This window comes from Choloepus didactylus, chromosome 2 (genome assembly GCF_015220235.1).
Source record: "Choloepus didactylus isolate mChoDid1 chromosome 2, mChoDid1.pri, whole genome shotgun sequence".
Taxonomy (NCBI): domain Eukaryota; kingdom Metazoa; phylum Chordata; class Mammalia; order Pilosa; family Megalonychidae; genus Choloepus; species Choloepus didactylus.
This window is the reverse complement of record NC_051308.1, coordinates 78190142-78215749: the sequence shown is the minus strand read 5'-3', so window position 1 is coordinate 78215749 and position 25608 is coordinate 78190142. Positions and strand designations below refer to the sequence as shown.

General features: G+C 35.6%; 1 protein-coding gene across 2 annotated transcripts in view; it reads right to left on the bottom strand.

Annotated features, from left to right (window-relative positions):
• EDEM3 (ER degradation enhancing alpha-mannosidase like protein 3) overlaps window positions 1–25608 on the bottom strand; it is an 81200-nt gene that overhangs the window by 3015 nt on the left and 52577 nt on the right. For both annotated transcript variants that reach the window (XM_037825178.1, XM_037825179.1), the window contains exons 17-19: window positions 16059–16250; window positions 14451–14616; window positions 10330–10515 (exon numbers count right to left, since the gene is read on the bottom strand). In XM_037825178.1, coding sequence (XP_037681106.1) covers window positions 10330–10515; window positions 14451–14616; window positions 16059–16250 — 544 coding nt within the window. The remainder of the gene's footprint in view (window positions 1–10329; window positions 10516–14450; window positions 14617–16058; window positions 16251–25608) is intronic.

Below are 25608 nucleotides of genomic sequence, written 5' to 3'. Positions count from 1 at the left end.
CGCTGTGCAAAGTGCTAGGGATAAAATTAGGAGCAAAAACAAATACTATACCTGCTTTTATGGAGCTTATGGTCTAGTTGGGAAGAAAAATCCCAAATAATCACACAAAATAAATGAAAAACTCCAACTGTGACATGTTATGAAAGAGACTTATATGGTATTATGAAAGCTTATGATAAGGAGATTTAAGTGTTTCCTTCACGATGTGACCCTTGAACTGAGATTTAAAGGATCAGTAGAGTTAATCAAAGAAGAGACGGAAGGGCACTCCAGGCAAAGGGAACAGAATGTATGAAGGTGTTATGGCAGGTAGAAGGTGGGTGAGAATACAAGAAAGTCAGAGATGTTGGAGCAAAGAAAAAGAAGTATGGTGAGAGAAATGGAGAAACAGCTGTGAGCCAGATACCATGTGCTGGTTTGAATCTATTATATGCCCCACAAAAGCCATGTTCTTTAATGCAATCTTGTGGGGGCAGACTTATTTGTCTTTTGATTAGGGTGGGACATCTTCATTAGGTTGTTTCCATGGAGATTTGATCCATCCAATTGTAGGTGAGAACTTCTGATTAGATCATTTCCATGGAGGTGTGATCCCACCCATCCAGAGATTAGTTCATTAGAGTCCTTTAAGAGCTCACAGAGAGAAGGAGCTCAGAGAAGCTGAGAGAGACATTTTGGAAAGAAGCTAAGATATGTAATCCAAAGTTTGTCCCTGGGAGAAGCTAAGAGCCAAGAGAGACCCAGACAACTGGAGATGCAGACAGAAAGACATTTGGAGATGCTAAGCTAAGAGATGAAGCCCAGAGTTTGCCCTGGAGAAGCTAAGAAAGGACTCCCAGACACTTAGAGAAAAACGCCCCAAGAGAACCAAGCAGAGAGCTGAGAAAGACAGAAGCCCAGGGACATTTTGTAGAAAGCCATTTTGAAACATAAGCCAAGAGCAAAGGACTAGCAGACACCAGCCACATCTGTTCCCAGCTGACAGAGGTGTTCTGGGCACCATCAGCTTTTCTTCAGTGAAGGTATGCACATGCTGATGCCTTAGTTTGGGCACTTTTATGGCCTTAGAACTGTAAATGTGTAACTTAATAAATCCCCTTTATAAAAGCCAATCCATTTCTGGTATTCTGCATAATGGCAACTTTAGCAATCCAGAACACACCATGAGGCTGTGTAGGCCATATTATACGCAGTTTTTTATTTTTCCTAAGAGAAACAGGAAATTACTGAAGAATTTTAAACAAAGGCATGATATGATCCAATTTATAATTTCAAAATATATCTATGGCTGAAGGGTGAAGAATGGATTAAAGAGAAGCAAGAAATCCAGAAATAATAATTTAGATGAGGATGGTGATGGCAGAAGTGGGTGGGTTTGATTTTTAAGGGTAAATGGAATTAGTGATTATACATATGGAGGTAGGGAAGGTGATGGCAGGGAGAGAGAAGGAGGTATAAAGGATGACTCCCAAGTTTCTGGTTTGTGCAAGTGAATGGGGGTGGTGTTTTGTTTATTTATTTTTGTAGTGGCTGTTGTTCTGAGGAATGTGAGAAAGAGAAGGGAAAGACTTGATGCATAGCTTTGGCTAGGTGAAACTGAGATACTTTTGATAGATCCAACAGATGCCAAATAGGTAGTTGGATCTATAGGTCTGTTGATCAGAGACAGGTTTGCACTGCTGATAAAAATTTGAAAATCAACTGTGTAAAGGCAGTAACCAAAGCCACAAGCAAGGACAGGATTTACCCAGCCAGAGAATGCAATGAAGAGAGGATCTCACCTGAAGAACATCAATATTTAATAGCAAGGTAGAAGAGCAAAGGAACAGCCAGAAATAACAGGCATACGTCCAGGAGAACACCGAGTTATGAAGTGAAGAGTAATGGGTGTTTCAAAAAGGAGGGAGAGTGCCAGAGGAGTCAAGTAACATGAGGACCAGAAAACACTCTTGCATTAGTGCCACTGAAAAGCATCATGAGAGCATCTCAGTGGAGTGAGAGGAAATTAGATTGGTAGTGATTAAAATTCAGTCAGGAGTAAGTGCTAAGCAGAAAACACAAAGTACATGATTTTACATAAATGGAGAAACAAGGAATATTAATGCATACAAAATTATGGAACTTGAAACAATGGATTTCTCCTCAGCATTTAACTTTAAAAATAGAAAGCTAAAGGTATATTATAATTAAGACTACCACAAATAAGAACAAGCTTTATTTTTCTAATATGGCTAATAACTTCTAATAGTCTAATAATTCAATATGCTAAATATTTTACTTAACACCATCTAACATGCACAGCCTACCCTCCCAACCCCTAACAGGGATTTTGTCTGTTTTGTGTGTCTCAGAACGAGGAATATGACTGGCAAACAGTAGGCAAAAATCAATCTATGATTAACCTAAAGGTTAAGATACTTGGCTAAAGATGGAAGGTAGCAAATAATGCAGCACTGTTTCCTCATGGTTTTCAAAAACAAGTTGAAAAGTACCAGAAAACTGAACTGGTAATTCCAAATTGAATTAGCACGGCAGAAACTGCTGATCTCCTATCTCATACTCCACTTTATTCCAGAGTTCCCCAGGAAAGGTTCTAGTTAACAGCAAGAGCACACAATGGGTGCTGAGGCAGTGAGGAGTTTGCAGAGAAATGCAAAAAGGGCTAATCTAATATATCAAACAATTTAGTATATTCCCTATTCATCAGTAATAGATAGGAAAAGATTTGAAGAAAGGGGGAAAATACTCCATCCTGCAGATGAGGTCATAAGACGGTTGATGGATCCATTTAAAATCAGACAAACTGAAGAGAATGTGGGCATGCAGGAAGGTACAGGTGAGTGCGTATGTACAAATCCAGATTAGGCAGAAGTCTTACCTAACCTAGGGGAGTTTCAGTTAGTAGGCTTTTTTTTGGGGGGGTGGGGTGGGGGGGGGTGGAGCGAAGGAAGAAGAAGTACTACATATTCATTCTCTCTCTCTTCTGAGCGATGGAAGGGGTGCATTTTTTCTGGACAGTTAGGGAAACTAAGGTGGTGGTGGTGGTGGTAGGGAGCCAAGATGAGAAAACAGGGAACTGTCTGCTTAGAGCTTATTTATGCTAGGTTACCCTGAGTTAAAGAAAGAACAAAAAGAAAAATCGTCAAGTTTTTTCTAGATTATATTAATCTAGCTCAGAAGGATAGGTAAAGATGTAGGGTTGTTTTGTCTAGTAACAAAGATTGTGCTTTCGGCCAAAAAGTCTCCTAGGGATACATATTATACAATACTATTTTGGAAACCTAGCTAACTCAATAAGATAAGAAAATAAAATAGTGTAAATATAGGAAAATGAAAGTTCAACTTATGCAAATATAGTCAATTCCATGAACACTGAATTAGTGAATACTGAACCACTGCTCCTAGGGGATACACAGCATTAGGTTTCTACAAGCCTCTAGTCACAACATTTTCATCAACATAAAAATACATAACCTTTTATATTTGTTTCTGTTTAAAGACTCCTTATTTAATATATATTGTTCATTTATGTACAGTGAACTCACAGCCAACAGCATTATAACTGATGTCTAAATGAAGTCTAACACATATTTTCTCTGTAAGTCACATCACAGCCTTCTTGAGCTTAGGAACACTACACAGCACTTCAGCACTATGCTTGAGGGCCAATTTAAACAGCAAATTCACCAATAAAAAGTAAAAAATGTGAAAAACATAGTACTAAAATATACCATGAGAAGGGCACTTGTTTACAGGAGAGTTGGAACAAGAAGGGGCAGAGTATTGCCTTGTTCAACTTCAGCTGGAAACGTGCACACTGGGCCACTCTGCCATGTCCAAGAATGATCACAAAAGCATCCCAGGTATTTATTCTGGCATTACAAATAAATTTTAGCAAGTAGGCAAATATGAAAATACAGAATCCATGAATAACGAGTATAGACCATACCAAGAACACCTCTATAATAGCAATAATTAGTTAGAAATGAAATCAAGTAAATATCTTTTTCATAAAAAAATAAAAACTATAGAACAGAGAATTAAATTATAAAAGGTACAAGACCCATATTGCTTAATCCTATAAAGTCTTAGTGAAGAATATAAAACAAAATCTGATTAAATTTATAGGTAGGTGTGTGTTCCTAGACAGAAAGTCTTAATTAAAAAAAAAAAAAATTCCCAATTTATATATAAGGCATGCAATTATGCAACTCCAAAATGAATCCCATTTCTTCTTCTTCTTTTCTTTTTGGAACCAGACCAACTATTTTAAAGTTCCTAAGGAAGAACATACTTCAAAGAAAAGTCAAGAAAGTCTGAAAAGAATCAGTAAGGGGAAACTTACCCGGTCAGATATTAAAATTTATTAAAAACAGCAAACTTTTAATACTGGCATAGGACTAAACAAACAGGTTAGTGAAACAGGAAAACAAGTCCAGAAACAGATCCAACTATGTAAGAATATTTGATATATAGCAAAGATAGCAGTTTAACTAAAGGAAAATAAAGATAGTTTATGATAATTTATCTGGAGAGAAAGTTAGAAGCCTAACATATCACATAAAAAAATAAATTCCATATGAATTAAAGACCAAAATGCAAAAATTAAAATGGCAAAAATTTCAGAGGAAAATTTAGGAAAACACTATGTAAAAATGAGGTGGGGTGGGGTGGGGTGGGGTCGGGTGGTGATATTCTGAAGTAAGAAAGAAAACCCAGGGACCTTAAAGGAATTAATATTTCTGATTACACAAAATTTTAAATGAAAAAAAGTATCATAAACAAAGTAAAAAGATAATCTATTGGGAAAATATTATATATATGTATATATATCTAATAGAGGTCCTATAGATTATTTAGAAAAAGACAAATGTTATAAAGGGCAAATCTTATTAATAGGCAATTCAGAAAAGAGAAAAAGCAAGTGAAAATTATTCCTATAAAGCAAAATGTAAATTAACATAAATTACTATTTTCACTCATTAGATTGGCAAAAATTTAAAACAGCAATAATATCCAGGATAGACTAGAATTAGTACAAATCATGTACCTTGCTGGAAGGAATGTGAATTACCACAACCTTTTTCAGAATGTATCCTACAACAGCTATTAAAATTAAAAAGACCCATATCCTTTCCCCAGCATTCTCATTATAGGGAATCTCAAAATTGTAGGTAAGTATCAATATATAAGAAGATATGTACAAGGGTATTTCCTGTACCACTGTTTGTATTAGCAAAACAAAAAAATGTGGAAATAATTTGGATGCCTAATAGTGAAATGGTTAAATAAATTACTGTATAACCATACTATAAAATGTAATACAACTTTTCAAAAGAATAAGTTATGTTATCTTACAGGCTTGGAGGAATGTCTTATTAAGAGAGTTAACTGTAAAAGGCAAGTTACTGAATGACGTATAATATAATCCATTTTGGTGACAAGAAAAAGAAAAATCTGTACTTTGAAAATGCATAAAGCACAGAGAAAAGTATGAAAGGTTACATATCAAACTATTAACATTTGTTGGTTATCACAGGAAAAAGAGATTATTAAACTTCTGTTAATATATCTCTGAATTATTTAACTTCTTACAAGTTAAAAATTTTTAAATTATAAAACTAACAAAATCAAGACAGCAATGAGGCACTATACAAAGAAAAGTCATCAAGGAGCAACTGAATTCAAATGCAAAAATAAATAAGTAAATAAAAAGAGGGTTTTGAAGAAGATACCCACAGAAGATAATATTCTGGTTTTCACAGGCTTCAAGAACTATAGAAATAGAAGCAGCAATCAGGAAAGTAAAAATGGCAGTTAGAGAAGTATAAAAAAGAAAAAAGGAATTAGGGGCTGCTATACTGCTACAAATCTTCCTTCTGAGTATGTATCAGAGTTACAGGAGAATAACAACTACAATGTTAAATTCAGGAATGGTATATGAAAAACTCAGGAAGCAAAGAAAGAATGGAGAAAATCTCAAGATACAAAGAAAAGAAAATTAGTAAATTTCAATATTTAGGAAAGCTATTCAATGGAAAAGGATCCTAGGTAAGGACTTAGAGATTGAACCTTTTACAATCATTCATTCATTCATTCGTACCTACAGCATTACTGACAATAAGGAATACAGAGATGAGAAGTAGGTAAAGAGATACAATAGAAGTATTATAAGCTATATTTTTTAAACTCCTTTAATTTTACTTAGCTGAAAAAGAAAAAATTTCATAAAGAAGGCAGCATTTAAACTGTGTATTCTCAGAGAAACTGGGTATTCTCAAAGGAAAAGGGCCATGAGGGTGGGGATCAGGATTGATAAGGCATTTCCCAAAAGACAGGAAAGATGTGCAAATGCAAAAATGTGTGAGAAAACATGGCATGGTTGGAGACAGGAAGAGTGGCATCAATTCTGCTAAGAATGTTTTCAATGCTCCTCACCAAACAGACCATCTATCTGCATTTGTACTTGATTTTTCATCTCAGAATTGAATCCTTTCCAACAGCAACCTAAGTGCCACAGTTCAACTCAAGGACAGACTCACCCAACAAAGTTAAGTAGGGGTAATCTTAGGAAAACTGACACTGCCTGACTTCCCCATGGGACCTTTCTCTCCCCCATTTTCTCTGCCTCTTTACCAGGTAGACACAGATAAAGGAATAGTGCTAAAAACATTAGTTTGTAGCCCTTAAAAGCACTGTAGGCTTACACTGTAAGTCAAAGCATGATAATGTACTGGAACTTAAAAATCCTGATTTTTTTTTCCTTGAGAAATGTTACTGAGATAACAAAATTGATGCTTAATTCTTAATTGTAAGCTGCTTCAACTGAGATCTAAAGGTAATAATATATTTTCTTTTGTTGTTGGCACAGGTTTGGAATTATAAGTAAGTACCTTTATAAATGAAAATAACAATTTTGGAAAGATGGGACATATGAGAGGCAGGATATTAATTCTGTTCAACAACAGACTGTAGCTACCTTGACTTTTAGAAGTGTGACTGGTTTGACCCAAGGAAGCAACATCTCTACTTCATAAATAACTAAGGCTTTAGCTTCTGAAGAATGTGTGAAGAGATACCTGAAAACTTTTGCTAGCAGATAGGACTGTTTTAGATATGCCTATACTAATGGCTGGGACTGTGCTGGTTTGGATATATTATGTTCCCCCAAACGCCATGTTTTTTGATGCAATTTTGCAAGGGCAGATGTATTAGTGTTGATTAAATTGGAATCCTTTGAGTGTTTCCACGGAGATGTGACTTAATCAACTGTGAGTGAAATGTCTGATTGGATAATTTCCATGGAGATGTTACCCCGTTCATTCAGAGTGGGTGTTAATTGGATCACTGGAGTCTTATAAAGGAGTTCATAGACACAAGGACCTCAAAGCAGCTGAGAGTGACATTTTGGAGAGCAACTGAGAGTGATACTTTCAAGAGCAGCCACAGCTAAGAGAGGACAAAACGCCCCAAGAGCAACATTTTGGAGAATGCCATTTTGAAACATCGCCTGGAAGCAAGTGGATGCCAGCCACGTGCCTTCTGAGCTAACAGAGGTTTTCTGGGCGCCAATGGCCATTCTTCAGTCAAAGTACCAGACTGTTGGTGCCTTACCTTGAACACTTTATGGCCTTCAGACTGTAACTTTGTAACCAAATAAACCTCCTTTATAAAAGCCAATCCATTTCTGGTATTCTGCATTCTGGTAGCATTAGGAAACTGGAACAAGAACTTACCAGAATAAGAAGATGGGGGTGGGAGCTTGTTTTGGGGCTTCTATTTTTCTGTATTCATATATAGGAAGAAGGACTGGTCAGTCAGTACTGTGTGACATTATAAGGAATAATGTATTTCTAGAATGAAGTGTTTAGAGAGGGTAATCTAGAGGATTAAGGATATTATTATTTGGTGTACTTGTATAATCCTACCTAGTACCCCTGATGTTATAAGATGGCCTGATACATAGCTTGAAGAAAAGGGATGCCTTCTTGGTCTTGTTCAGAGTTTCTCAAAGTATAGCTGAGTAACCAGCTAAATTCACAATCGCTTGGGAACCTTGTTTAAAATTTCAGATTCCTCTTGTCACCTTCAGAGATTCTGATTCAATATTCTAGAGAAGGACACAGGAATCTATATTTTTAACAAGTACTCCAGCTGATTCTGATGCAGATGAGAAACAGATATCTAATGGTATAGAATAAATTAACGATAACCACTACAAACTTATTAGGATAGTTTCCTAAGTGAATAAAGAGTTGATTTCATAAAACTATTATTGATTTTTTGCTACACTGATGAATATTCATAGTTATTCTACAACTTGTTACTGAGTGGTATAGTTGTAAAGTTCTCAAAAGAACACACAAAAAACAAAGGGGATTGTTGAAGACTTTTATCAAAAGACCACTCTTAAACGGAATCACATTTCAACAGATTTACAGACAAAGTTTTTTAAAAATATCATTTAGATAAAAGTCCTTTTACGACAAGGTCCTTAAGGGAATACTATTCAAAGAACCTTTTTTTTTCCCCTACTAAAATTCCCCATTTCTCATACCCTTTCTCTGGCATGTTAAGGACCATAATCTCCTAGTCCTAACCCTACATGTCCTACCTCCACATACGTGAGGTTTTAAAATAAGTCAATATTTAAAATATTTTATGTTGCACTCAAATAAGGAAGTAATCAAAAGTGATAAATGCCAAAACAACAATGGCTTTGTTAGAGTAACTCTTGCACGGACATGGGACTAGTGAATTATTCTTTTACATGGGATGTATAATAGAATTTGTTATGAAAGGGTAAATAAAGAATTATTATTATGGGACAGCTAACTAGACAGGAAAATAGTTACATTAAACCAGATGTTATCATGATATCCATTGAAAGAAAACTATAAATATATATGTATATATATATACACATACACATATATAAATATATAATTTAAGAATTATTAAACACAAGATACTTACTACTATTTATAATGTAGTTTGGAATCATTTTACCTTTTAATATTGCTGCTGAAATTCCAATGGTAGCACAAAGTAGGGGGAAAAAAGCAAAGGCATTAAAGAGTTATATGAAATAATAATTTGCCTATGTTTTTGATGTGTCTAAATGCATATATGTAGGAAAGAAGATCACAATTTAGAAAAAGGGCATAGATAAAAACATAAGGTACAACAGAGGGATTTAAGAAGATAAGAAAACCTTTGTAGTCTATTCCATTTTCATCTACACATTCTTATATACATACATCCTACTCACTCACTCCATTGCTCTTAAATAGTTGACATATGAAAGACTCAAAGAAGAGTAAAGCAATACAAGATGATGAGCTGAGACAAAACACTGCTTAGGATAGCACTAGATTATCACTAAATATTTGGATTTTTAAAAAGATGTCCCAGTTGGAAGCTGTACTGAATTGAATCAGTTTTCTACATATCTATCAAACACCCCAGGGGAAATAACAACCCTGTATGAACTATACAATTGTATCCATCTAAGGATGTGGGAGGAATACCACACTCAACAGGTATCTCCAAGGATAAGAAAGGCTGCTATGATCAGCAGGATCAAAGCCTATGTCTGATGGCTCACTTTCCTGCATTTCTCCTCTATCCTTTGGCCATGAAAGTAACAAAAGAACACTATTACTAAGAGCTCACATTTATATAGTCATTTGGGCTTCAAAGAGCTTTCAGATTACTAACAAATATTTTGGCCTAGAGAGGACTACAAATACCCATGAATTACAGTACGCTGTCTTGTTCTTTAGACATCAGCCATTGATAACTCTTGTTATTTATAATATATGTCTGATAAACTTAGATCTCAGTAGGGAGAAGCTACTAGATTTCTATTGTCTTAACCAAGACAGTGGTCATTTGATGATAAGTAGCCTGGTGAGACCCAACTACTATTGCATTGTATATAACACCATTCTATACAATCTCTTTTTTCCTTAGAAGATAAATATAAGATGCAATATAGTGAAATTGGTAAACATCTCTGGCTGTTAAAATGATTCCCTTGATGTAATCTCTTGTATTTTTATCACTGGGAAAAATCACGGCAAAAACTAAATTACATATAAAAATATAATTCTAAAAATCCTAACTCAGCAAAGCAAAATAAATATTTTCTTACCCTTATTTCCAAAAGAAAAATACATTTTAAAACCATCTCATAAAAATTTTACTTATTTTACCAGTGAAACAAACAAACAAAAAAAATGTAACTCATTTTTGGTATCAAACTACTAAAATAAATACTAAGCAGAATTTAAAAAAAAGAAAAAAAGAAAAGGTTTTTACTCTTACCTCGATCTTTTGCTTTATCAGAAAGGAGCACTTCCACCTCTTCATATTCACGGATGGCATCCAGTATGATACTTCCTTCTTTGCTGAATAAAAATAGCATGGGGATCTTGATGTCATCCGTGTCCTTTCCATCACCTGCCATCTGGAACAGAGGGGCAGTATCACTGCTGCTCCCCTCATTGTCATCTAGCAGAAAACAAATACAGCAAACATAAAAAAAATTCCTTCATTAAAAAGCTCTATCTACCAATCTTTACTGTTTTTACCTCTTGATGGCATATTAACCTGAATTAAATTGTTATATATAACCCTAATTTTATGTATTAAGAACCATAAAAACAAACATACTTTTCAGATCCACTCATTTTACTCCTAGAAATTTATCCTAAGGAAATAATTCAAAAGAAGCAAAAAGTTCTATGCCCAAAGTTTACTGGAGTGCTTCTTATAATTGTGAACAACTGTAAACCAATATAAGTAAATGATGAACTAATTGATGGAACATATAAAAAAGTGATTAATATAACATTAAATGAAAATAGTAGAACACAAAATTCCATGATTATGACTAAAAATTTCATATTAAAAAGCCTAGAAATGGAAAAATTCAAAGGCTTGGGTTGCAATAATAGAACTATGAATTTTTGTTATTGTTTATGATTTCCTCTAATGGCATTATACTGTTTTACCAACTATAAACAGGTAAGTTTTTTTATATAATGTTCACAAAGAATAATTATGACTACAGTGGTCTTCCCTCTAAGCTGAAATAAACAGTACTGTTATTCTGCATTGGCTAAATAATGGTAGTAGAATTGATACTCTCTTTTACTGGAGATGTCTATCATGTCCACTCCCAATTACACATGCCAGGCTCCTTGGAAAACCTGCCTGTCCCATCTCAGTGCACTTGCTCTCATAGGCCCTGCTAAATGGAAAGAACAATGTATGACCCACCTCTTAGCAACAGTGATTCGACAAAGGATGGCTACCTGACCTAAAGTGAGCAATCAGTCTCTCTGGGGAACCTGAAATCGGCCCACAGAAAGACTTTCAGTTAGCTATGGGTAGTGGTCCAGTTAAGTGACACAGACACAGGGCTGAGTCTGCAATTTTGGAAACGATGAGCAAAGAAGCGGGAAATATGGTATATATGGAATATTGAATGGCTGCAAGAAGGGATGAAGTCATGAGGCATGCAACTAGACGAATGAACCCTGAAGACATCATGTTGAGTGAAATAAGCCAGAAACGAAAGGACAAATATTTTAAGGCCTCACTAATAGAACTGAATTTGAAAGCATAGGTACCTGGGAATAGAATGTGACAGAGAGTGGGCAATCGACGATGCAAGAGTACAGAGTGTTCAATGAAGCTTGTTGTAAAGGTCTGCAGTTTGTAAGCTCTTAGCAGTCACATCTATTCCTAAGTTTTGACTATTATTTGGTACATATTTATATTCTCTGTAGCAGCTTTCTAATATAACCTGTATGGTCAGTTTATTTAAACAACATGGTTACATGAAACCTAGAATGGGGAATGAGATCTTGTTATTCCATACAGGTTGCTATGATATCCTGATGCACCCCAGAGTACTTTGGGCAGAAAATAAAAAGTATTTGCAAAGTCCCTTTGAGGGACTGGGAAAAAATGTGGAAATATTAAACTTCCTCACCTGGGGACTTTCTGACATTATGCAAGCATTAGGGAATTCCAATTTAGTAAGTCAAGCCCTCAATCTTGGGGCTTGCCCTTATGAAACTTATTCCTGCAAAGGAGAAGCTAAGCCTACTAATAACTAAAAGTCACCCCCAGAGAACCTCTTTTGTTGCCCAGATGCAGCCTTTCTCTTGGCCAACTCTGCAAATAAACTCCCTATCTTCCCCCCTACACGGGACATGACTCTCAGGGGTGTAAGTCTCCCTGGCAATGAGGGACAAGACTCCCAGAGTAGAGCCTTGCCATGGCATTGTGGGACTGAGAATGCTGTGTTGACCAAAAGGGGGAAAAGAAATGAAACAAAATAAAGTTTCAGTGGCTGAGAGATTTCAAACAGTCAAGAGATCAATCTGGAGATTATTCTTATGCATTATACAGACATTCCTTTTTAGTTTCTAGTGTATTAGAATAGCTAGAAGGAAACAGCTAACTAAATCTGTTGAACAGTAATCTAATAGACTTGATTCTTGATGATAATTGTATAATTATGTAGCTTTTATCATGTGACTGTGTGATAGTGAAAACCTGGTGACTGACCCTCCCTTTAACCAGTATATGGGCAGATGAATAATAAAATAAAATATTTTAAAGTCTCAGTAAGTAAGACATGTTCAAGATGACAATGATGGCAAAAGATTAGATTCTCCAATAAAAATAATTTCAGTGTGCAAGATAACCAAGTAAAAAGGATGATATAACTTGGGAATCAGCAAACATTTTCTGTAATTGGCCTGAAAATAAGTAACTTAGGCATTGGGGGACATACTGTGGCAATAACTCAACTCCACAATTATAGCTCAACAGTGATCATAGACAACATGCAAATGAATCAGTATTCCAATAAAATTCTTATTTACAAAACCAGACCAGTGAGCTGAATTTGACCCATAAACTGTAATGTGCCAAACACTGATTTCAGTTATTAACAAAATTTCTCATAATACTTTCTTAACTAATGAAACTTACACATTCAATCAACACTGGAGTACACGTATGGAATAAGCAAAAGGACTAGTGAACAATCTTTCATTGAAATAAGTCCTAATATTTCATTTTAAATGCTTTAATTTTTATTTATCCTGAATTCAGATAGGAAATTCATCCTTAAAAAAACTTTTTTTAAATCAAAATGGATTGTCCCTGCTAGAGAAGGTATTCAGAAGAAATAAGTTCAAAATTAGGGTGTGACTCCAGGTTTCCCAGTTCTTATTGAATGTAAACTCCTTACTTAAAGAATAGAAAATTTATATTTCCCCTGATAGTCATGACCTGCTTATCATGATTAAGTGATTTCCTTATTTTCTTATCTGTGAAAGAAAAATAGTAAAGCCCATCTTGAAGAATCATGTTGAGTGAAAGAAGCACACACAGATAAGAGTTTTATGATCTCCATTTTATGAAATAACTAGAATATGCAATTCATAGAGCTAGTAAGTAGATTATGGGGGGTATGGGTGGTGTGGGGAATGAGAGTTAATGCTTAATGTGTACAGTTTCTGTGGTGATAGGAAAGTTCTGGTAATGGATGGTGGTGACAGCAGCACAACAACTGAAAGTAATTAACACCAGTGAATTATATATTTGGGAATGGTAAAAATGGGAAATATGTTGTATATATGATACCACAATAAAAATTTATTTTTAAAAAGTCCACCACCTCAAAAATAAAAAAAAATATATATAAAATCTATTGACTGAAATATGGGCACTATGACTTTAAGGCAATTTATAGTTTTAATACAAAAAATTCAAGGAGATTAAAGTCTGCTATCAACTAATGTTTATACCTATGATATGTCAGCTACCATGCTAAGAAATTATAGATATTATACTATTATATATTATATATATTGTATGATACATACAATCTTTAAAGCCTACAATGACGGAAAAGATATTTATTACCATTTTCACTGAAGCTCAAAAAATATTCTACTGAATGAACAGCTGAAGAAACTGAAGTTTGCCAAAGATCTATGGCAGAGGCAGGAGCTGTACTCAAATGTATCTGACTCCAAAGCCTGCATCTTGGTGGAGAAATGGAAATCTTCCAGGGCCCCTCACTGGAGATGGCAGAGTATAACTCCTTCCCTTACAGGGTTTTTGGATCTCATGGACATATTTTCTTATGCATGGTACTGGGTGTTTTCACCTCTTCTCTCCCTCCCATCCCCCACCCACCCCACCCTCACACCTGTTTCCAAGTATTTTTACCTACATTAATATACAGAAACCTAAACCTACGCTTTAAAAAAGATACTAGATATATAGAAATTATTACAGTCATTTAATTACCTAAAAATAATAAGATAAATCCTTTGATAAAATTTTGGAAAAGAAAAGGAAAGCTCTGAAAAAATTACATTCTGCTAGTCAACACAAAGACATGGAGGATTACTTACCAATAACAATGCCGCCAATGGCTCCGGCATTCTGGATGTTGCGTGCCTTTTCTGCAAACATGCACTGTCCTCTTTGTATCAAAGCGATTTTCCCCATCACTGCCTCAGGGTTGGTAAGCTCTGAACAACCACTGTATGGTTTACTACTTGCAACAAATCCTCTTGTCTGTTAAAAAGAAAAATAAATGTTCTTTTACTTTCTCAAACCACTAGTCACATTAAACTTCAATACCTAGTACTTTAAGGAAACTAGAACTCACTTCTTTTCTAATGATAATATATCCAATATATATGTAGCATAAATTTTTATTTTAATATTTTTTATTTTGCATATCACAATACCCAACCAATATTTTCACTGTGCTTTGCAGTTTATAGAACATTTTTATGTAAATTACTAAGCTTGATCTTCATAACTATTCTGAGTCAAACAATATAGATAATATTTCCATCATACTTACGGGGAAACTGAGACTCATGTAATTTGCTCAAAGACACAATGCTAGTAAGTGGTAAAGTTGAGACTTCTAAGCAGATTTTCTATACCCACGCCCACACAACAGCTGGGAACTTTGATTTATTTTTTTTTACATTTTAGAGCAGTTGTAGGTTTATAGAAAAATCATGCAGAAAGTACACAGTTCCAATATACCTACCATAGGAACCATTTTTAAACCATCACTTGTGGCTAGAAAAATGTTTGAAAGGAAAAAAATGATTTAGCATACATAAAACTGCAAGCAGTTCTTCTTTCTAGAAAATTTAACTCTACCACATAATTGATATTTTAAAGAGGTTAGTGTAAACATGTTTTAATATCCCTCTCTCTCCCAGAATGTGAACTCCTTGAAGGCATGGATCTTCACTGGTTTGGTTAACTGAAACATACCAAGATCTTATACAGAATACAGGATATATACTCAGAATAAACATTCAATAAATACCTGTGGAATGAATGAATCAATCTAAAAACCTACATAGCTTCAAAATACACCCTAAAGAAAAAAGTGTAATTAAAGGAAATAGAGCAGAAAGTACATGGACTTTTGATTGTCAGGATACCTGGGTTCTGCTCCCATCTCTGCAAGCAACTAGTTGGATTAACTTGTACAATGTTTAGCTCTGTAGGTCTTTGTTTCCTATATTATAACCAGGAGGATGGACTAGCTTAGTGGTCTTCATAGTTTACTTGGTGGAACCTCCAGGTCCCATGCCCTCCACAGCCACTTGAGCCAGAGCACCCCTGCTTTCAAATGTTTCCTACATTAAACTTTGGAATTAGATTTCTGTTCAAAGAAAGGTTCTGATAGTTGTCAGAAAGTCTGAAAACCATTTTAAAATAAGTTAAAGGTAGTATATTAGGGAAGACACCAAGAAATTGGACAGTATCTGAAAGAAACTCTAAATAAAATTCTAAAAGCAAATTATACATAAATTATTATACATTCATAAATTTTGATTCAACTTTCAAGATAGGCTTTTTCTTTAATCTAATATGTAGGATTGATTTTTAGGTTTTTAAAATAAAACTGTCAGAGACTAAAAACTGGGTAATATTTAACAATATTTCAAAAACAGTTTTAACAAGCACATTATAAGTGCACCCACCTCTTTATGTTTAGACAGATCCAAACCAAACTGAGCTGGTCCAGCAGTCAATACTACCCTGCCAAAAAATGGGTGGGAAACAATTTGTACAGCTCGAGGAGGGAGCTGCTGTTCTTTTTGTTGCTGACTTGACAATTCAATCATCTCCTGCATGAACCTCAATCCATCTTCAGCATCAATTGAACTTGCAGCCTACAAAAGAAACAGATTAATTTTATCATTCCTTTCTGGAAACTTTCAATGATTTTTAATTTCCTAAATATTATTGGACCTATATAATTTTCTACACTAAAATGTCTCCTTTCAGTTTAGGTCCCTTCCAAATATATACAGCCTAATTTATTCTCAAAAACATTACTTCCAGATCTTACACTTTCTGAAAATAACTCATCTGTGATTTTTATCAATATCTGACCATTCTATAAACCACTTTTGATACACATTGACTACTGCACTTCTACTAAACACTCAAATGCTTCTTTATTTTGTCCACTGGCTTCCTTTGTAAAGAAATAAGCTTCACAGCTGACTCATACTTTCTCTCCCTAAAATTAAATCCAATTAAAAAAATAAGTATCAAGCATCTTTATATCCTAGCACTTGTCTAGGCACTGAGGAGACATTCCTTAAGTTTAAGAAGTTTGTATCTAGAGGAGAAAGACATGTAAAATTTGCTATGATAAAATTCCTCAAGAGGGAACATGGAATAGGAATATAGACAAGGAAATGATTGATTCTGCCTGTGTGACCTGGAAAAGATTGAGAATGAGATTTGAATTCAGCCTTAAAGGAGGAAAAGTTAAAGAGTGCTTAACTATAGGAGAAAACAAGAGGATGGATTCCTGACACTTTATACAAAAATCAGCAGGACAGGTACTAGAAGATAGGAGTTAACACCTATCCTGAGATTTCTAGCCAGAATGACTTAGAGAATGAACATATTGTTTACTGAGATGAAGAGCACAAGGAAAAGAGATGCACTGAGGTGGAAGTAGGGAAGGAGTAAAGAAGGAAGAGATAATTCAGGTTTGGACATATTTGAGACTGGGATACTGCAATGTATAACAGAGATTAAAGTAGGGTCTAGGACTCTAAGAAAATATGTGTACAAACATGATAGCTGAGCTTGTGAAGTAGATGAGACTGTTGAAGAAAAGGACAGAAAGGAAAGGTTATGATCCAGACTCTTTGGTAGGTGCCTACCTACACTTTGTAGTTTTGCTAAGGAAGGAGAGTTACAAAGAAATCTACAAAGCAATGAACAGAGAAGTAGAAAAGATAACCACTGGGATGCCCTAGAATTGGTGAAATGCCCTGTAAGCCAAGAAAGGGAAATTTTTAAGAAGAGGCCAGTCAACAGTTCCAGAAAAGTTAAATCACACAAAGATTAAGAGGCCTCTGGAAGGCAATTATGTCATTGGTATGCCAAGTGAAAGCAACTTCTTTAGAGATGTCACTCCCACTACTTAGGCATGAGAATGAGTGAAACATAAAGAAGCAGGCAGAATACTCTAATGAAAGATGGATGTGGCAAGAATATTTATGAGATAGAAATCTGAGAAGATGATGAGGTTGTAGGAAGGCTGAATTTAAGATTAAGAGATACATGAATATAGTTCTAGGCTGAAGGACTATATCACAAACTATGTAGTTTTCTCAGAATCAATGTGCTGATAAGGTAAGTAATTTAAAGGCCCTACACAAGGAAAACTTAAAATAAAATCAATAGAAATTTTCACAAAAGCAATGTTATCATTCCTAGGCATAGATAAATAAGTGCAAATTTTTATTTCTATGATGAATAAAATACTTAGATCCAGTAGCTCTTTGAAAACTAAAATAATGTTAAATACAGAGATGAAAATATTAAAACTGATTACTAGCTTTTAAGATTAACCTATAAATAAAATATAAGAAAGGCAACAGATTGAGGAACAGAAAACTTAGATTTGAGTTTTATATTTCTCAGATATTAACTTGAGCAAATTTCCCAACCTATCTGATTTAGTTATTTATACTACAAAGGGGTTGGAATAGATGGCTTTACAAGATATTTAGACGGCTTTACAAGATATTTTCAGTCCTAAAATTCTCATTCTCTAATTCTAATCCACACAATGAAAGTTTTTAAAGACGAGATTAGGACTTCTAGGAAGATGATGGTATAGGGAGTTATAGGGCACACTCCTCTTCCAAAAACAACTAATGAACAGGCAGAACTATCTGAAACAACTGTTCTGGGATGCCAGAAACCAGGGAGTACTGCAGAGCATCCAGGGAAGAGACAAAGAGACTGAGAAACTTGCCATGGCCAAGGCTCCTGGCACCCATCCTCCACCCTCAAAAGAAGCAGCTTTGGGTAGCCTGGGTCCCTGGCCAGTAGGCTGTTGCAGACTGGGAGGGCCATGGAAGCCCTCCGCCCAAAGAACAGAAGGGGACAAGGCCCAGTACGGATCTAGTATTGGCTGGTGAATTCAAGACCGCTGGGTCCCACTGCTTTAGCCTGTCCCAGACAGGTGCTGCCATGCCACTGTTTCAACCCATGTCAAAGGTGGAGTCACTAGAGGGCTAAGATACCCTGCCTTCTTAGGACTGTGGGGAATATGTCGCCAAAGGGCGCTACCTGCAGGGCAGACTGCAAAAGCACAAGTTGAGCTGGCAAAAAAGGCTTCTTGGCAAAGAGCACCATCTGCTGGGAAAACCAGGAAGTGCACCCATGGGGACCTAAAATAAAGGCTTTTTGGTGTCTTTCCTGACCCTTTCTCCAGGGACCTTTGGAACTGTGTCTCCACTGTGGGTTCCTAGCTCTGTTTGAGCTGGGAAACACTGACAAATCAAGGGTCAAAGAAGAGCCTTAACACAAACCCAATCAACAACAAAATCCTAGAAAAGAGAAACTGACCTTCAGAATAATCTCATCAAGATAATCAGATGCCCAGATATCAGCAAAAACTAATAAGCCATACTAAGAAACAGGAAAATACGGCCCAGTCAAAGGAACAAATTAAAAAGTCAGAGAAAATAAAAAGTTTGGAACAACTAATCAGAAATGTTCAAACAAATCTCTTAAACCAAAGAGATGAAGGAAAATATGGCTAAATAGATAAAAGATAAGATGACTTTAGGTAAGCATAAAGAATTTGAAAGCATACAAAGAAAAATAACAGAACTTATGGGAATGAAATGCATAATAGGCGAGATTAAAAATACCCTAGACAGGGACATGAATGGACAGTTGCACACTGGGGTTTATGGAAGCAGTATACATGATTTGCAATGGGTGGAGGTGGCCTAAGGGTATATCGACTGAGGAACAGAATGGTGAACTGTGGTGTGTGCATACAATTGAATATTGAGCAACTGCAAGAAGGAATGAAGCTGTGAGACACGCAACGAGGTAAAAAGATCCTATAGACAGCATTTTGAATGAACTACACCAGAAACAAAGGCAAACACTATAATGCCTCACCAATATGGACTAACTACAATGTGTAAACTCATAATTGAATCTTAAAGCACAGCTTATTAGGGGAACGTTTATTGTAATGGTCCCTAGATTGTAAGCTCTTACAGCAGTCACATCTATACCTGAACTGTAATGGCTATCTCTAGATTCTGAGATGCTGAATCCTTTGTGTATAACCTGATCAATCCCTGGAACTTTAGGTATCTGTGTGACACCTGAAACTCAGAGCTAGAGCTCAGCAGATATGAATGCCAGTATTAGCACATACAGCAACTGTTAAAAAAGCTGAAAGAGAATCCAGACTTCAATTAGAGATACGAATGAAGCAGACCTAGTTAGGACTAGGGCAAATTGGGCCAAAGGGTAAAGGACGATACTGTGTTTTAAAACTTCAACTTCCATGTGAGACCAAGGGAAGAGATGTTTATTTGGTGCAGGATCTATATTTCCTAAACAATCTAACTCACACAGGTTCCTCAAACACCATAATTACATGGAACTTTGAATAGGAAGTGAGACCTGGTAGGTTTGTACAGGTTAGTGTGAAATAGCAACACATCCCAAAGTAATTTGAGCAGAGAATAAAAATACATATGTAGGGCCCTGAGGAGCCAGGGGAAAATGTGGAGATGTTGGACTTCCTCACCTGGATTGTTGCTAATGTTCTCACAAACATTGAGGACTGGCAGTTTGGTAAACCAAGCTCTCTATCTTGGGGCTTTGCCCTTATGGACCTCATTGCTGCAAAGGAGAGGCTAAACCTACTTATAATTGTGCCTAAGAGTCTCCCCCTGAGTACCTCTTTGTTGCTCACATGTGGCCCTCTCTCTCCAGCTAACCTAACTCGGCAGGTGAACTCACTGCCCTCCCCCCATATGGGACCTGACTCCAAGGGGTATAAATTTCCCTGGCAACACAGAATATGACTTGCAAGGATGAATCTGGACCCAACATCGTGGGATTGAGAACACCTTCTTGACCAAAAGGGGGATGCAAAATGAAACAAAATAAAATTTCAGTGGCTGGGAAATTCTAAATGAAGTTGAGAGGACACTCAGGTGGGCACTTTTAGGCACTACACAGATAACCCTTTTTAGGTTTTAATGTACTGGAGTAGTTAGAAGTAAACACCTGCAACTATCAAACTGCAACCTAGTTGCCTTGACTCTTGAAGATGACTGTATAACAATGTAGCTTATAGGGGACGACTGTGTGATTCTGAAAGCCTTGTGGATCACACTTCCTTTATTCAGTGTATGGATGGACGAGTAGGAAAATGGGGACAAAAACTAAATGAAAAATGGGGGAGGGGGATGATTTTTTTTTACTTTAATTTTTTAATTCTTACTTTTTCTGGTATAAGGAAAATGTTCAAAAAAATAGATTGGGGTGATGAATGCACAACTATATGATGGTGCAGTGAACAGTTGACTGTACACCATGGATGATTATATGATAGGTGAATATATCTCAATAAAACTGAATTAAAAAAATAAGCTAGAGGTATATAACAGTAGATTAAAAAAGATAGAAGTAAGGATCAGCAACCTAGAAGACAGGACATCCAAAACCGAACAAAGAACAGATAAGAGAAAGAATGGAAAAAATTAAGCAGGGTTTCAGGGAACTGAATGACACACAAAGCACACAAACACACATCATGGGGGTCCCAGAAGGAGAAGTGAAGGGAAAGGGGGCAGAAAGAATATTTGAGGAAATAATGGCCAAAAACTTCCCAACTCTTGTGAAAGATATAAATATACATATCCAAGAAGCGCAACATATTCCAAACAGAATAAATCTGAACAGAACCATTCCAAGACAGATACTAATAAGACTATCAACTGCCAAAGATAAAGAGAAAATTCTGACAGCTGCAAGAGAAAAGTGAGCCATTACATACAAGGTATGCTCAATAAGACTAAATGCCAATTTCTTATCTAGAAACAATGGAGGTGAAAGGCAGTAGTAGTATGATATTGAAGGTACTGAAAGAGAAAAACTGCCCACCAAGAATTCATCATCTGGCAAAATCATCTTTCAAAGAAGAGGGGGTGTTTAAAACAGTCATAGATAAAACGAAGTGAGTTTGTTAACAAGAGACCTGCCCTACAAGAAATACTAAAGGGATTTTGTCAAATGCCCAGGCTGAAAAGAAAACAGAAGAGAGGGGCTTGGAGGAGAGTACCTAAATGAAGATTATCAGTAAGGGAAACTAAAAGGGTAAAAAGAGAGCCAAAACATATTAGAACATATAAAAGCCAACAGATAAAATGGTTGAAATAAGTATTGCCTTTATAGTAATAACACTAAATGATAGCGGGTTAAATTCCCCAATCAAAAGACACAGATTGGCAGAATGGATAAAACAATATAATACATCTACATGCTGTTTACAAAAGACTCATTTTAGATACAAAGATACAAATAGGTTGAAAGTGACAGGATGAATCCATGCAAGCAATAATCAAAAAAGAGCTGTGATAGCTATACTAGTATCAAGACAAAATAGACTTAAATGTAAAAATGTTATAAGAGACAAAGAAGGACACTATATATTAATAAAAGGGGCAACTCACCAACAAGCAATAACATTATAAGTATTTATACACCTAATCAAGGTACCCCCAAGTAAATCAGGGCAAAACTGAAGGGAGTAATAGATGTTTCTACAATAATAGGGGAGATGTCAACACCATTCTCTTCAATAGATGGACCATCTAAACAGATGATCAATAAGGAAAAGAGAACTTAAATAATATGATAAATGAACTAGACCTAACAGACGTATAGAATGGTGCACCCCAAAACAACAGGATACACATGCTCCTCAAGTGCTCATGCATCATTCTCAAGGATAGACCACATGCTGGATCACAAACCAAATCTCAATAAATTTTAAAAGATTGAATTCATAAAAAGTACTTTCTCTATCCATAATGGAATGAAGCTGGAAATCAATAACAGCTGGAGAATTAGAAAATTCACAAATACATGGAGGTTAAACAACATGCTCTTAAAAAATCAGTGGGTCAAAGAAAAAACTGCAAGAGAAATCAGTAAATATCTTGAGATGAATGGAAGTGAGAACGTAATACATCAAAACTTATGGAATGCAATGAAGGCATGCTGAGAAGGAAATTCATAACCCTAAATGCCTATATTAAGAAGGAAGAAAGAACTAAAATCAAAAACCTAATTGAACACCTGAAGAAACTGGGAAAATAAAAGCAAAATAATCCCAAAGGAAGCAGAAGGAAAAAAAAATTACAAAGATTAGAGGGGCAATAAATGAAAATGAAAAAAAAAAAAAGAAAAAAGAAAAAAAAAAAAAAAACAAACAGCAATGAAACCAAAAGCTGGTTCTTTAAGAAAATTGATAAAATTGACAAACCCTTACCTGCACTGACAAAGACAAAAAGAGGGAAAAGGCAAATAAATAAATACAGAAATGAGAAAGGGGACATTACTAGTGACCACACAGAAATAAACAGGCTCATAAGAGGATACTATGAACAACTGTATGCCAACAAATTAGACAACTTAGATGAAATGGACAATTTCCTAGAAACACAAAAACAACCTACACTGACTCCAGAAGAAATAGAAGACCTCAACAAACCAATCAAGTAAAGAGATGAATCGGTCATCATAAAACTCCCAACAAAGAAAACCTCAGGACCAAGATGCCTTCACAGGGGAATATTACCAATCATTCCAAGAATTAATACCAATCCTGCTCAAATGCTTCCAACAAACTTGAAGAGGAGGGAACACTATCTAACTCATTCTATGAAGCCAACATCACCCCAATACCAAAACTATATAAAGATACTACAAGAAAAGAAAATTAGAGATCAATCACTCTAATGAATAGAGGCAAAAATCCTCAACAAAGTACTTGCAAATCAAACCAACAGCACGTTGAAAGAATTAAATAGCATGATCAAGTGTGTTTTATCCCAAGTATGCAACAGTGGTTCAACGCAATTAATGTAATAAACCACATTAACAAAAAGAAGAGGAAAAACCACATGATCGTATCAACTGATGCAAAAAAAGGCATTTAACAAAATCCAGCATCCTTTCTTGATGAAAACACTTTGAAAGGAACAGAAGGAAACTTTCTAACATGGTAAAAGGCATATATGAAAAGCCCTCAGTAACACCATACTCAAGGCTGAGAAACTAAAACCCTCCAAGATCAGAAACAAGACAAGGGTGCACACCGTCACCAGTTATTCAACATTGTGTTAGAAGTTCTAGCTAGAGAAGCTAGACAAGAAAAAGAACTAAAAGGAATCCAAGTTGAAAAGGAAGAAGTAAACCTTTCTTTATTTGCAGAAGACAAGATCCTATATTTAGAAAGTCTAGAAAAACTTACAACAAAGCTACTGAAGTTAATTAAAGAGTTCAGCAAAGTGGCAGGATATGAGATCAATGTGCAAAATTCAGTAGTGTTTCTACACACTAGTAGTGAGCAATCTGAGGAGAAAATCAAGAAAACAATTCCATTTACAATAGCAACTAAAAGAATCAAACATCTAGAAATAAATCTCACCAAGGATGTTAAGGGCCAGGACACAGAAAACTAAAAAACACTGTGTTTTGTAAAAGAAATTTTAAAAAGACCTAAATAAATGTAAGGACAATACATGTTCATGGATTGGAAGACCAAACATTAAGATTTCAACCCTACCCAAATTGATTTACAGAATTAACACAATCTCAATCAAAATTCCAGCAGCATACTCTGCTGGAATGGAAAAGCCAATTATCAAACTTATTTGGAAGAGTAAAGAACCCCAAACAGCCAGAAACATCTTGCAAAAGAAGAACAAAGTTGGAAGACTTAACACTTCTTGTCCTTAAAGCATATTACAAAGCTACAGTGATCAAAACAGTATGATACTGGCATAAAGACAGACATATTGAGCAATGGAACCCAATTGAGAATTCAGAAATAGACCTTCAGGTCTAGGATCAACTGATTTTTGACAAGGCTGCCAAGTCCACTCAACTGGGACAGAACAGTCTCTTCAATAAATTGCACTGGGAGAACTTGACATCCATTTTCAAAAGAATGAAGAGGCTCCCTATCTCATACCTTATACAAAAATTAACTCAAAATGGATCATAAACCCAAATATAATAGCCAGAACCATAAAACTCCTAGATGAAATTATAGGGAAGCATCTACAAGACCTTGTAGTAGGTAGTGTTCAAAAATAGATAAATGGGACCTCCTCAAAACTGAAGACTTTTGGCAGAGATAAGGACTTTTTCAAAAAAGTGAAAAGGCAGCCTACTCAATGGGAGAGACTATTTGGAAACCACATATCCAATAAGGAATATATAAAGAAATTCTACAATTCAACAATAAAAAGAAAACCTAATTTAAAAATGGGCAAAAGACTTGAATAGACATTTTTCCAAATGGCTAACAAGCACCTGAAAAGATGCTCAATATCACTAGCTATTAGGGAAATGCAAATCAGAAACACAATATAATTTCATACCTACTAGAAGTCCACTATTAAAAAAACACAAAACTACAAGTGTTGGAAAGGATTTGGAGAAATAGGAACATTTACAATAATGTGCTCATAATGGGCTGGTGGGAATGTAAAACGGTACAGCCGCTGTGTGAGACAGTTTGGTGGTTCCTCAGGAAGTTACGAACAGAACTGTCATGTAATCTGGCAATCCTGCTACTAGGTATGTACCCAGAAGAACTGAAATGAAGGAAGCAAACAGACATTTTCACACCGATGTTCACAGCAGCACTATTCACAACCTCATCATCCATCAACTAATGAATGGATAAACAGAATGAAGTATATGATGGAATATTATGCTGCTGTAAGAAGAAATGAAGTCCTGATTTATATGAAAACATGGATGAATCTTGAGGACATTATACTGAGTTAATAAGCCAGACACAAAAGGACAAATAGTATTAAGACCTCACTAATATGAATTAAATATAATAAGCAAACTCATGGAGTTAACATCTAGAATACAGGTTATCAGAGGATAGATGAGGGCATGGAATGAGGAGCTAATGCCTAATTTGTGCAGAAT